At 40.9% G+C, this 13,671-nt stretch overlaps 1 protein-coding gene across 1 annotated transcript in view; it reads left to right on the forward strand.

Moving 5' to 3' along the window:
- The window catches only part of LOC100389245 (ATP synthase F(0) complex subunit C2, mitochondrial-like), a 55,890-nt gene extending 43,858 nt beyond the window's left edge, over window positions 1–12,032 (forward strand). Inside the window, exon 4 of the mRNA XM_078365996.1 lies at window positions 11,511–12,032. Coding sequence (XP_078222122.1) covers window positions 11,511–11,886 — 376 coding nt within the window. The 3' untranslated portion in view covers window positions 11,887–12,032. The remainder of the gene's footprint in view (window positions 1–11,510) is intronic.
- The last annotated feature ends 1,639 nt before the right edge of the window (window positions 12,033–13,671 follow it).

The following is a 13,671-nucleotide window of genomic DNA, read 5'->3' on the forward strand; positions in this document are numbered from 1 at the left end:
TTAAAACAACTTATTAAAGAGTCATCATCTGCATTTCAAATGTGAAAATCTGAGCCCTGAAGAACAAGTGGCCCAAGCAAATTTTCTACATTGTCTGAGCTTAGATCTGGAGTCAGCTAGATCTGGTTTCTCAGCTCTTCTGCACTTTCTGCTGTTCTGGCTGGTCCCTGAGGCCAGGACTCCAAGGATACTAGCAGAAGGTCAGTAGAAGTGGTCTTTGGAAACAACTTTTTCTTAACAATCCCATTCTTTCCCACCCCACAAGGAAAATAAAACAAACAATAACACAAAGCAAGAAAAGATAAGAGGGAGGGACGGAGGGAGGGATGGAGGGATGGAGGGAGGGAGGAAAGAACAGGGTGTTGTTACAGGGCATTTAGGTTATTTTCATATTTCTGCAACTGAATTGTAGTGGATTCATTTTCAAAAAGTGAAAAGGGAGTGAAAAGGGAGGGAGGGAGGAAGGAAGGAAGGAAGAAAGAAAGGAAGGAAGGAAGAAAGGAAGGGAAGAAGGGAGGAAGGGAGGAAGGAAGAGAGGGAGGAAGGAAGGAAGGAAGGAAGGAAGGAAGGGAGGGAGGGAGGAAAAAGAGCCAGCGGATTGACTCTCAAGGGGATATATCATTAACTCTTATTGGAACACTTTTAATTTCAAAAACATTAAGAAGTTAGGAAAACATCAAATTAAAATTGGTATTTTAATTCACTTTCTCAGCATTAGAATAAAAATATAGCTACATTTCATAGAGCAAAACATATTTTGTATTTGTTTCATCTCTATTCTTACACTTTCCTATACCAAAATGAAACTAATTTATTAGATCTTAACGTGTTTTAAATAATGTTTGTGGTAAACTTTTTTTATTCTAAAAGATATGGTGTTGTCTGTTCTTTAACAATATACATTACAATGTTATCAGTCAATTCAAAAATCCATATACTTTAAAGCCAAAAAACTTAGATTCTTCTTAAGAATAAGCTGCAAAAGTAACTTGTAACAATTCCAATTTTAACCAAATTACGAAAAATCCAAAAGTAAATACATTTGTCAAACATAAAAGCATAAGTATTCAAGTTTGCCAATAATCATTTCTAAAAAGAAAGTAAAAATGTCATTAATTCTGCAAATGATTTGTCTTGTATTTTTCAGCTATTTAAAAATATTCTCAGGTAACATTACTGAGAAATAATTCACAATGTTTAGGAGTATAAAGAAACATCCCTGAACCACTACTCTGTTTCCAGTTACTTGGACTTTAGCATAACTTGGATAAACAGTATCAATTACTAATTTAGGTCCCAGTATATGGCAGCTCTTATTTCTAAGATTGGGACCCCCAATTCAATGTTGCTGAACCACTGAGAACTGCAGGTTAGACAGTCGAAGACTGGGCTATCAACAGCACCAGCAGCAACTGTGTAAACCATCGTTGTTTCCATGACCAGTTTAAAATACTTTGCAAATATTTTGTTTCTGGAAAATGGCCATTGATTAGAAAGATACACGTTTTTCTCCTCTGCATGTTTTCACTTGATCTTTTTGAAATTTACATGATTTCAAGTTTTAAAAGGGAAAATAACACACATGTTGAAAATAGAAGTCTTCTGACTATTGAACCAAGAAAACTGCCATGTCCAGTTGCTGGAGTGTGGCCAATCCCATTGGAACTGTGGGGTCATCTCATGTCTGTCGTTAGTGGTGGGAAGTAAAATACTTATTTTATAAGATCTACCTGAGAAAACTGCCCAGGCATAGCCTGCATCCAGGCCATCATTGCTAAGCTTCTTGTTATCCAGACTCTTTCTTGACTTGCAATTATGTCACTTGTGCCTAAAATTACAAACATATTGGAGGCCATGGGTTGGGGTAATGGTGGCTGCTGCAGGGATAAAACATATCATGTGTCCTGAAGGAAGGGCAATGTTAGGAGAGGTGCTTTTAGATTTTCTATGCCAGAAGAGCTCTGTGTGACTCCTTCAGTGAGCCAGTTCTCATGGTTTTCACAAGGCAGAGAGAGGCATAGAGTTTAAACCTTCCTTCGGTTATTCTTTCCTAGGTCACTGAGATGTAATGCCGGTACACTCAGGAAGTAAAGAAATGGAAGGATCTATGGTAATGTTAGTAGAAAATGCTTTCAACAGGGTGCTCATAGCTTCGTGCTACAAGAGTGAGGGTACATTCCCCTCATTTCCCCCCTCATCGCTGTGTTGTCCTCGTCCTGTGTGGGATGGCCAGTGATGGGTGTTTCCAGAGACCCATTGAAGGCAAATTTCAATTTTAAAATAACTGCGTTAGTGGTGGCTTTATTTTTTAACTTCATTTCAATAGTATTTGGGGAACAGGTGGTGTTTGGTTACATGGATAAGTTCTTGAGTGATGATTTCTGAGATGTTGGTGCACCTGTCACTGTTAACAGTATGTGGTATTTTATCTCTCCCCATCCCAGACATCCCCATGAGTGTCCAAAGTTCATCTTATTATTCTTATACTTTTAGGCCCTCATAGCTTAGCTCTCACTTATACGTGAAACAAGCTATTTAGTTTTCTATTTCTGAATTGCTTTACTTAGAATAATAGTCTCCAGCTCCATCCAACCATTGCTGCAGAGGCCCTTATTTCATTCCATTTTTGTCTGGGTAATAGTCCATGGTGTAGATGTACCACATTTTCTTTATCCACTTGTTGGTTGACAGGCATTTAGGTTGATTTCATATTTCTGCAAAACTGAATGGTAGTGGATTCATTTTTAAAAAGTGAAAAATAACTTATCTATGAAAATTTTCTATAACAATACTCCAGATAAAGAAGCTTTGCTCTTAAAATAGTAAAATACAATACGTTATACAGAAGTTTGTTTTCTCACCAAAATATAAAACTAGGATAATGAAGAAGTTGCTTTAATCAATTAAGGATGTCTTAATAGGCAACTGCTTTCATATGTTTACATTTGTAGTTTTTAAAATTCTGAACTTTTTAATTTCCTATTCCCACTGTGATTCAATAATGAAATCGCCCTAGGGTTCCGATTCTGATATCCCAAAAGACCTCAGACCAGCACAGTTAATTGTATGAAAAGGCTCTTCTCATTGACTGACCTATATTTTTGTGTAAAGTGATTACTGCTTATAAAGGATGAGGCATAGAAGGATCGATATCACATCACCAGGAGGCAGATTTTAATGACTGTGATCAGGGAGCTAGGGGTGTTCAAGGTTGATCCCAGCATGTTTTCATTTCACTCTGGGTTCTCCGCTAAGATTTTAATTGTTTCTGGTTATCTCCCTGCCCCTCCCACCCAGTGTTAAAGAGGCTAATTCCTCACATAGTGTTTCTACTTATTCAGTGTTGCTTCACCATCTCTTCTCCTGGTCTGGACTTAGGCTGTACACCCTAAGAATCCAAGGTGCCAAAACACATACCCCTGGGGTTTAGTGGACTGAGAAAGAACATTTTACAAGGGTTAGCCCAGGAGAACACATGAAGTTTATGGGAGGATGTCAGAGAAATGAGAAAACAAAAAGTTGAGAAAATAATGAATAAAATGATTGCTTCTAGGAATCACACTTCCTCAAATTTCTTCAAGAGGAAAGGAAATTATACAGTACAGGGCTCCCACTTGGGAGATCACCTGACTCTAGTCTGGTGAGGTCAGCACATTTCTGCATTTCTGATGTGTCTGGGCAGTGCACACTGCAATTAATTCATCAGATGGATTAAACACTTAAACATAAGACCTAACACCATAAAAACCCTAGAAGAAAACCTAAGCAAAATCATTCAGGACATAGGCATAGGCAAGGACTTCATGACTAAAACACCAAAAGCATTGGCAACAAAAGCCAAAATACACAAATGGGATCTAGTTAAACTCCAGAGCTTCTGCACAGCAAAAGAAACAATCATTAGAGTGAACCGGCAACCAACAGAATGGGGAAAATTTTTGCAATCTAGCTATCTGACAAAGGGTTAACATCCAGAATCTACAAAGAACTAAAACAGATTTACAAGGAAAAAAAAAACCCATTCAAAAGTGTGTGAAGGACATAAACAGACAATTTTCAGAAGAAGATATATATGAAGCCAATGAACATATAAAAAAAAATGCTCAGCATCACTGGTCATTACAGAAATGCAAATCAAAACCACATTGAGATACCATCTCACACCAGTTAGAATGGTGATCACTAAAAAATCTGGAGACAACAGATGCTGGAGAGGATGTGGAGAAATAGGAACACTTTTACACTGCTGGTAGGAGTGTAAATTTGTTCAACCATTGTGGAAGACAGTGTGGTGATTCCTCAAGGACTTAGAAATAGAAATTACATTGGACCCAGCAATCCCATTACTGGGTATATATCCAAAGGATTATAAATCATTCTGTTATAAAGACACATGCACATGTATGTTCATTACAGCACTGTTACAATAACAAACACCTGGAACCAATGAAAATGCCCATCGATGATAGACTGGACGAGGAAAATGTGGCACATATACACCATGGAATACTATGCAGCCATAAAAAACAATGAGTTTGTGTCCTTTATATGAACATGGATGGATCTGGAAACCATCATTTTCAGCAACATGACACCAGAACAGAAAATCAAGCACCACATGTTCTCACTCATAGGCAGGTGTTGAACAATGAGAACATATGGACACAGGGAGGGGAGCATCACACACTGGGATCTGTTGGGGGGGAATAGGAGAGGGATGTGCGGGGTAGGGATGTTGGGGAGGAATAACATGGGAGAAATGCCAGATATTGGTGATGGAGGGATGGAGGCAGCAAACCACATTACCTTGTATGTACCTATGTAACAACCCTGCATGTTCTGCACATGTATCCCAGAACCTAAAGTGCAATTATATATATATAATTGTAATATATATATTACAATTATATATAATAAATTATATATTTTTATATATAATATATTATAAAATATATATAATTTATTTTATATATATATAAAATGAAGTGGACTTCCTGTATTAAAAAAAGGAGTCAGAAAAAAAAGAAGAAAAAAGTTCATCAGAAGTGAATTTGTATACAGACTAAAGCTTCAGGGAAGAGAAGGTTCCCTGTATGACGATGAAACTGTATCAGACTTTTCTTATCCCAGGTGTTGGATAATTCTGCACATAACATAGTGTTTTCCACACTGATTGTTTTTTAACCTATCAGTCACTGCAGTCATGCCCACTGTTCAAATGAAAATGAGACGGGGGAGTCCTAAAAAAGACTGGATCTCCTTTGTGGCTCCACTTCCTTCTGGTCAGCATCCCTCTCTGTGGTCCCCCCTTCCTCCAGGCAGTCTCCGTAAGACAATTCTGGATTCTGGATTCTGGGTTCTAATTATTTTTCCTCTTCCTTTTGCTCAGTCTCAGGGACGTTAGCAGCTTTCAAGTGTTTATTAACACCTTGGTTGCTTACCATTTGCTTTCTGTTTCTTCTTTCTCATGTGTTATGGATCCCTGTACTGAACTTCTCCTGTTTAACATTTCTAGAATGGTGCCTGTTTTCTTATGTGGGTCCTAACTGATTCATAGAAAGCCTATGAGAGTTAATTTAAGTAAATCAAGTGTAATCAAGAGCCCAATAAATTGGGGCAACCATTATTTATATACATCTGTGTTTACATAATCTGTTGAGGCTAGAGAGCCTCAAATTGCACATTGTAAAACTTAATGGCTTAAAATAACATTGAGGTAATCAAAATTACACAATTTCACAAGGGCTCAGTGAGGACAACTGAATTCTGCTCGGTATGGCCTCAACTGGAATGACTCTACCAGGATTAGAAGTTCCGTTTAAAAGACGGCCTCACTCCTATGGCTCACTCAATGGTGTTGGCTGGGAGTTCAGTGGGGACTGAGGGTTGGATCCTTGGTTCTGCCCCACACAGTGTCATTACATAACTATGCTGGTCTTCTTGCAGTTTGGGCATTTGAGATTAGTTTACATCCTTAGATAATGGCCAATTTCCCCTAGAGCACAGAAGCAGAAGCTTCCAGCTCTGTTTAAAGCCTGGGCTCAGAAGTTCCGGAACATGACTTACCTTCAAATTAACCACAGGGCCAGTCCAGCTTCAAGAGGAAAGAAATTTGATTCTATCTCCAGATCAGGGATGATAAAGCTGCATTGTGAAAGAGCATGTAGGGTTGATAATATGTTGCCACCATCTTTGTAAACATGATCTACCAAAGCTGATTAGTTAAAATTTCATGCATTTATTTGTCCAGTTTTCTTATTGGTAGGGCAACCCTCCATCAAGTTCGGCTTGGTCAAGATACAGAACTTTATTCCTCAATGGTGTCCAACTTTATTCTGACTCTTCCTCCTTCAATGCAAGTATCTTTTCTTCCCCTCACAATGTTATCCTCTAGGTGGATATTTTTCTAACATAGGTCTTCTCGATTCTTTTCTCTTCTAGTCCACCACTTACTGTGTTTAGCCACTGTTGCCTTTTCTCACTTAACTAAGCATCAAAATGCCTTCTTTACATGCATCCATAATATTACTTTTCCTCTCTTAGCTGTAGGATCCTCTCTCATTCCTCAACTTTCTTCATACCTTCTTTCTACCAGCTTTTCTTGAGGCCAACAATACTTCTCTTTCCCTGGTTCTTGTCTCAATGATTTCCCTTTTAAAGGAGGGTTGCTCCTTCACACTATACAAAGACCATGTTGAATCCTAAGAAAATTATTAAGTGTGCCTTGTGTGGAGTGGAGGTGATAGCCAAGGTCTCTGTAACATCAGGCACATTATTTACTGAAGCTAAAAGAGAGAGTCAATTACAATAGTCTTGTAAACACTCTCGAAATGTCCTTTGGCTTATTAATGATGCCAATGTTATGGTCAGCTTTACTAACTCATCTTCAAATCAGTTGATAAAAAGAATAATAATATCTACTTCTACCTAAACTTCCTCACACACAACCCCCTAAAATTATGTTCAGTGTTATACACATACTAAATTTTGAAAAATAAAAAAACACATATACAAAAGGTGATTCCTCACCATATATTAGGAATGTGCATATCTGTTGACGCTCAGACAGAGGTTTCAAACTCTCTGGGTTTATGCTCACTGTATCACTTCAAATGTTTGTTCATGGGGCTCCTAGGGCAAGAGAAATGCCTACAATTCAGTTAATGATGTAGTTAAGGACAAACAATTTTGTGAGCATTTGAATCACAGTAAGTTGCCACCTACTGCACAGAACAAATTCCCCAACCTTGGAATCAGGTTGGATGCCACCATGTTAATTTCCTGCTCTACACTGATTTTTACACAGTACATGCTTTTTATCATAGCTATTCCTAAAACTCAGATTCACAAATATGGAATATGACCAAAAGTAATATAGTCATTTAATGTTAACACTGTAAACTATCTCGGATTACTAGCTCCTGTGGGTGTTAGGCAAATGTCATTGTGTTTCCCTTGAAATTGTAAGACATGCCTTGGTACCCCTGTGTGTTCCTTCAGTGTCCCAGGGAACCTCAGCGTACAGTTTTGAAACTGTGGCAGACCAGTGGTTCTCAACCAGGGGCGATTCCCCCGCAGAGGATATCTGGTTGCCACAACTGGGGGAGCAGTGCTACTGGCACGTAGTGGGTGCTGGTAAACATCATACAACAGAGAAGACTTCCACCCAACAGATAATTACTAAGCCCCAATATCAAAAGTCCAGAGAGTCCAGGAACCCTGTTTTAAGGGTTTTAGGGGTGGATATATATAAATATATGTATTCTTATTTTCCCCCCTTTAGGGTAAATCTGTGATCTCTTACAAAAACTGAGAATGGTTAATTTTTTGTGTGTCAGCTTGACTGGGTCATGGGTGCCCAGATATTTGGTCAAACATTTTTCTGAATGTGTCTGTGACGGTGTTTCTGGCTGACATTAACATTTCAATTGATAGAAGGAGTAAAACAGATTTTCTTCCACAATGTAGGTGAGCTTCATCTAATTTGTTGAAGGCTTGACTAGAACATAAGGTTGAGCAAGAAAAAAAATCATTCTGTGTCTGACTGTCTTCAACCTGGGTCACTGGTATTTTCCAGCCTTCATACTTGAATTCTTACTGGAACTTACACTATCAGCTCCCCTGATTCTCAGGGCTTCAAATTGAGACTGGAACATATCATTGGTTCTTCTGGGTCTGGGCTATACAGCCTTCATATTCATGTGAGCCAATTCCTCATAATAACTCTGTCTATCTACCTATGTACCTCCTACCAGTTCTGTTTCTCTGGGGAACTCTGATAAAAGAAAAAAACACACAATAACCCCCTACCTTGCAAAAGTACAGAGAAAGGGAAAAGGATAAGATTATTGAAGAAAAATATCTAAAGTTCAGTAGGAGTTTAGTTTATCAGTTCAGCTGTGTCTTCTGTCTTACCCAAAACTATAATTGGTTAAAAGCATCAACACCATGAGCGAAAACACAAAAATAAATATAGACCTCCTTTCCTCTTTCAAACTTTGAATACCTTTTCATACTGCTTTGGGGGCTCAACTTTGAATTTATAACTCTCTTGTTCTCAGATTCTTTTCTCAAACACTTCACTTTTCAGAGAAAACATATGAAGGCTTCTTTGTAATCTTAAGGAGGTCTGAAAAAATATCATTAAAACAACATGGCAAAAAGTTAGCTAGAGCTGTGACAAAAGTATGGAACCATAATAGTGTCCAACAGGGACATGCTTAATATATTATGGTATGATGAGGTGGAAGAAAAAAATTCTAAGAGTTGTATGCTGTGGGTGTTCCTGAGGAGAATATATTTGGGTAACATATGGAGCATCTATGTCTTTTTTCAAAGGCCATATAGAGTTTGTAGGTGATCTGGCAGAGAAAAAAAGTGTGAGAAAATCACACATTAATGTGGTCCATGGTCTCATACAGACTTTTGCAGATGCTATGGGAGACAGAAGATGATAAACGGAGGGATTTGGGAAAAATTTCACAGAAGGGGTGGAACTCAATCTGGGTCTTTACCAGTAGTTAAAATGTTTTAAGGAGATGTGGCAAGGATGCTCTGGGCAGCTGCACAGCATCTGCAAAGCAGTTTAAGGACTGATGAAAAATTGTGTGCTGGGAGCATGGGTGCATGGAGCAGAGAGATGGAAAATGAGATTATGATTCACGTATCTGCCCAGTCTTGAATAAGCAAGACCCCTGACCACTCTGGTATAGAGAAACTGTCAGAGCAACCAGGTTTACGCCAGTCACCAACGGTTGAGCTTGGGTTGAGACTGGGAGATAATGGGCTGAGGATGGAGTCGGCATGACCCGACCTCAGGTTCTGATTATCACCGTGGCAGCAGAAATGAAAGACACTTGGAGTCAGACTCCTTAGCTTACTGCTCCACTCAGAGATGACTATACCCCAGCTTGCACCTTAGGGGCACTCGATGCTGGCACAGAGACATGCAGAGAAAACTCCCCTGTATCTATAGCATCCAGAGAGAGTTAGGGCAAAGGAGACAGAGAAGTAGAAAAACGGAGTAAGAAGAAAAGAAGAAGAAAGCTTGAGCTTTTGATTCACAGCATTATATATTCTGTGTCTATAATCCACAATATACTTATCTGATCACCTCAGATATAATTCTCCTTGGAAAATGATTTTAAGGTGCTCAGGCACATGAACAACACAAATAAATTTTAACTAATGTTCCCTTTCAGATTAATTACTCTGAATGAATTGCATATTTATAGAGTAAACAAATCTAATGATTTGTAAAATTCATGTAGCCTGCTGTGTGTTTTCACTGTTTCTTCTTGAAACTGCCACTATCTTTTTTTTTTTTTTTTTGAGACAGAGTTTCGCTTTTGTTACCCAGGCTGGAGTGCAATGGCGCGATCTTGGCTCACCGCAACCTCCACCTCCTGGGTTCAGGCAATTCTCCTGCCTCAGCCTCCTGAGTAGCTGGGATTACAGGCATGTGCCACCATGCCCAGATAATTTTTTGTATTTTTAGTAGAGACGGGGTTTCACCATGTTGACCAGGATGGTCTCGATCTCTTGACCTCATGATCCACCCTCCTTGGCTTCCCAAAGTGCTGGGATTACAGGCTTGAGCCACCATGCCCGGCCCCACTATCTTTTTTATTCATTTATGTCAGCAAATACTTTTCCTCCCAGAGAATAAAGCTATCAATTTATGAATCTGGGATGAATGGAGCCTAATTTTTTATTAAGTATGAGCATTGGTGATTATGGTTCTACAGGTGCCTCTGTAGAGCTGGGTCCTGGGCTTGTGAAATTGATACGTGCTATATCCCCCCTCAATCTGTGTGGCAAGATCTTGAGGAGAGCTTTCTTTCTTTCTTTTTTTTAAGACAAAGTCTTGCTCCATTGCCAGGGGCCAGGCTGGAGTGCAGTGGCGCAATCTCAGCTCACTGCAACCTCTGCCTCCCGGGTTTAAGCAATTCTCCTGCCTCAGCCTCCCTAGTAGCTCGGACTACAGGTGCGTGACACCATGCCCAGCCAATTTTTGTATTTTTACAAAATTAGAGCCGGGGTTTCACCGTGTTGGCCAGGATGGTCTCCATCTCTTGACCTCATGATGCAACCTCCTCGGCCTCCCAAAGTGATGGGATTATAGATGTGAGCCACTGCCCCCGGCCGAGGAGAGCTTTCTTACACACAACTTTGTCCCTAATCCTCTGCTGTCTGCAGTCTTCTAACAGGATCCCAGGTGGTTGTGATCTTTGCAACGTGATGCCATTGGCTTTTCACCTAATCAGACTTTGCCATGGCCTGGCCAGCAAGAGGAATGCTCTGGGGGAGCCCTGAGTGTATGTGGTAGCCCTACAGAGCGTGTGATTGTTATTATCATCATCAGTACTCTTATTCTTCCAAGAGATGAAGAAGAATGCTAACTTATGTGGCTTATAAGCTGATTGAAAGACAAAGAGTACAGTTCCCATGGGTGGCCTGAGGGGAATTAAGTCCTTCCATAAGCACCAGAGACCATAAGCAATTATAAAACAATTGGCACTGGGTGTGTTTTTTCAGCTCGGCCAGGACGGCCTCCGTTGAGCATAAACAGTTTCATAAAACATCAGCAGCAGACAAAGCCACTCTGATTATTATGGAGCAAAAAAACAAAAACCAGCCAACCACATACACACACACACCCCAGCAATCACCTCTGAACACAGACAAAAATAATAACATTGCACAAATCGCAGAACCCCATATGACCATATATCACTCTCTCCCGGCCAGTAGGAGTGATTGCTGCTTCTGCGCACCTGGATAAGTTTCACTGGGAGGCATCAACCACAGAATCACTGCTGCTTTCTAATGGCACCATCCAGAGCACAATGATGGCTCCTTGAGCCATTTCCAAAATCCCATCCGCAAACCCATATCCTTTCAAAGCCCCGCTCGCTGAGATGCCCTATGGTCCTCCATGCCAGGTTTCCTCCCTTGCTGCAATAAAGCAGTGTATTTAATTTTGACAACAAGCATATTTCTTGCTACAGGGGACAGCTGCTGAGCCGTCCACTATCTACAGTTTTTCTGAAAAGACCAGAGACACTGACAGATGAGAGCCCCAGCAGATTGGCAGTCTCACGTCCCCTTACCTCATTTGTCTCTAGCCGCAGCTTCCAAACCAGCGCCATTTCAAGGGACATCGACACAGCAGCCAAGTTCATTAGGGCTGGGGCTGCCACAGTTGGGGTGGCCGGCTCTGGGGCTGGGATTGGGACTGTGTTTGGGAGCCTCATCCTTGGTTATGCCAGGAACCCTTCTCTGAAGCAACAGCTCTTCTCCTACGCCATTCTGGGCTTTGCCCTCTCGGAGGCCATGGGGCTCTTTTGCCTGATGGTGGCCTTTCTCATCCTCTTCGCCATGTGAAGGAGCCGTCTCCATATCCCATAGTTCTTTCTCCCATGTATGGTCAGTCCTGTGTGTTCCTTTTCCTATACCTCCCCAGGTACCCTGGGGAACGTGGTTGGCTCAGGGTTTGACAGAGAAAAGACAAATAAATACTGTATTAATAAGACGAAAAAAAAAAAAAAAAAAGATGAGCTTCTCCCCATCTCACGACATGCCAAGCTAAATATACAATATAGGGAGTTTGATCAGAAACACTTTCAAGATGAGAATAATAACCCTAGTCCCCCTCCTTGTGCACAGAGAGCTTCCTCCAAGGTCCCCTGACACAGGAACTCTAGAACCTCACCTTAGATCAATCACGATGGAAAGATGTAGAGGGTGGTGTTAGTCTCTGGAGAAATCTAGACCCCCGTGTTAGTTTGGAGAGAAGGTTGCCAGATACAGAGAAAGTCGGCTGCTCCAGCAAGGTAAGCTGGGACTGAGGGCCATGAGCTCTCCCTCCTGTTAGGAACTGCCTGGTCTGCAGAGGCAGGTTGATGTCTCAGCACAGGCTCAGATATAGCTGTTTGCAGGAGTATGGTTCTCTGATGCAATGTTTGCCCAGCTTCTCCCCTGTGTGAGCCTCAGATGGATGCTCTTCTTCAAATATGCTTGGCAGTCTGTCCACACTTCCAATCGCTCTCTAAAGACAGAACTGACATTTTGCTCTTTGTGCTTGATGACTGATTTTAGCTTTTAACTAGGAAGTGATTTCTTTTGCCTATTCTCAGTGCATAATTTGTCAAAATGTCTTATATCGCCTCTATGTTTTTCCTGATCTCAGCCTTAGCTTTGACATATGACATGAGACATCACAATATCACCACCCATCCTAATCTGGTATGGAATCTCCCTGTTTAGAAACATGTTGAACCTCAGGTGTTTAAGGGAATATTGACTGAACCATGTCTGTATAGCTGCAAACTGTTGAGGACAACCTGAATCTGCCTCCTGGTATTTCCTTCCTGTGAATAGAACCCAGGGAGTGTAACTGTGCCTTGACTTGGCAGAGGTGAGTGACTCCTCTGCTCAGTCTGGGGAGGGTAATGACATGCTCAGCTGGGCTCTGCCCTTGTCTGACTTGAGAGTGGATTTACCCAGGGAAAGCATGAGGTCACCTACGCTCCTTTACTCTGCAAGTCTTACTGTAAATGTCCCTCTCAGAAGCCTCTCCACTCCAACAGTAGTTGGTACTAGAGGGAAATGTCTGTTTAATTCTGGACCTCAGTGAATAGTCTCCTATGGCCCTCAGCCTAAGAGACATCTCCAATTTACCTTTGTCTGTAATAGGGGCTATGAGGTTTGTTTTCATTTTTAATTTGTTGAGGGTTTGTAAAGTGTTATTTATTGGGCATTCATTTCATAGCCCAACATCCATGTTTTAGTTAATGTAATTGATTAAATCTTTTGGTACATCTACCACTGAGCACTAGTATTGGAAAATATAATTTACAAGCATTCCCCAAAACCCTGTAGGCTGCATGTTTTTCTTTTTTTTTTTTTTTAGATGTAGTCTCACTCTGTCACCTAGGCTTGCACCATCTCAACTCACTGCAACCTCTGCCTCCTTGGGTTCAAGCAATTCTCCTGCCTCAGCCTCCTGAGTAGCTGGGAGTACAGGCATGGGCCACCAAGCCCAGCTAATTTTTGTACTTTTAGTAGAGATTGGGTTTCACCATATTGGCCAGGCTGGTCTCAAACTCCTGACCTCATGATTCACCCACCTTAGCCTCCCAAAGTGCTGGGATTCCAGGAGAGAGTCAC

This window comes from Callithrix jacchus, chromosome 2, assembly GCF_049354715.1.
Source record: "Callithrix jacchus isolate 240 chromosome 2, calJac240_pri, whole genome shotgun sequence".
Taxonomy (NCBI): domain Eukaryota; kingdom Metazoa; phylum Chordata; class Mammalia; order Primates; family Cebidae; genus Callithrix; species Callithrix jacchus.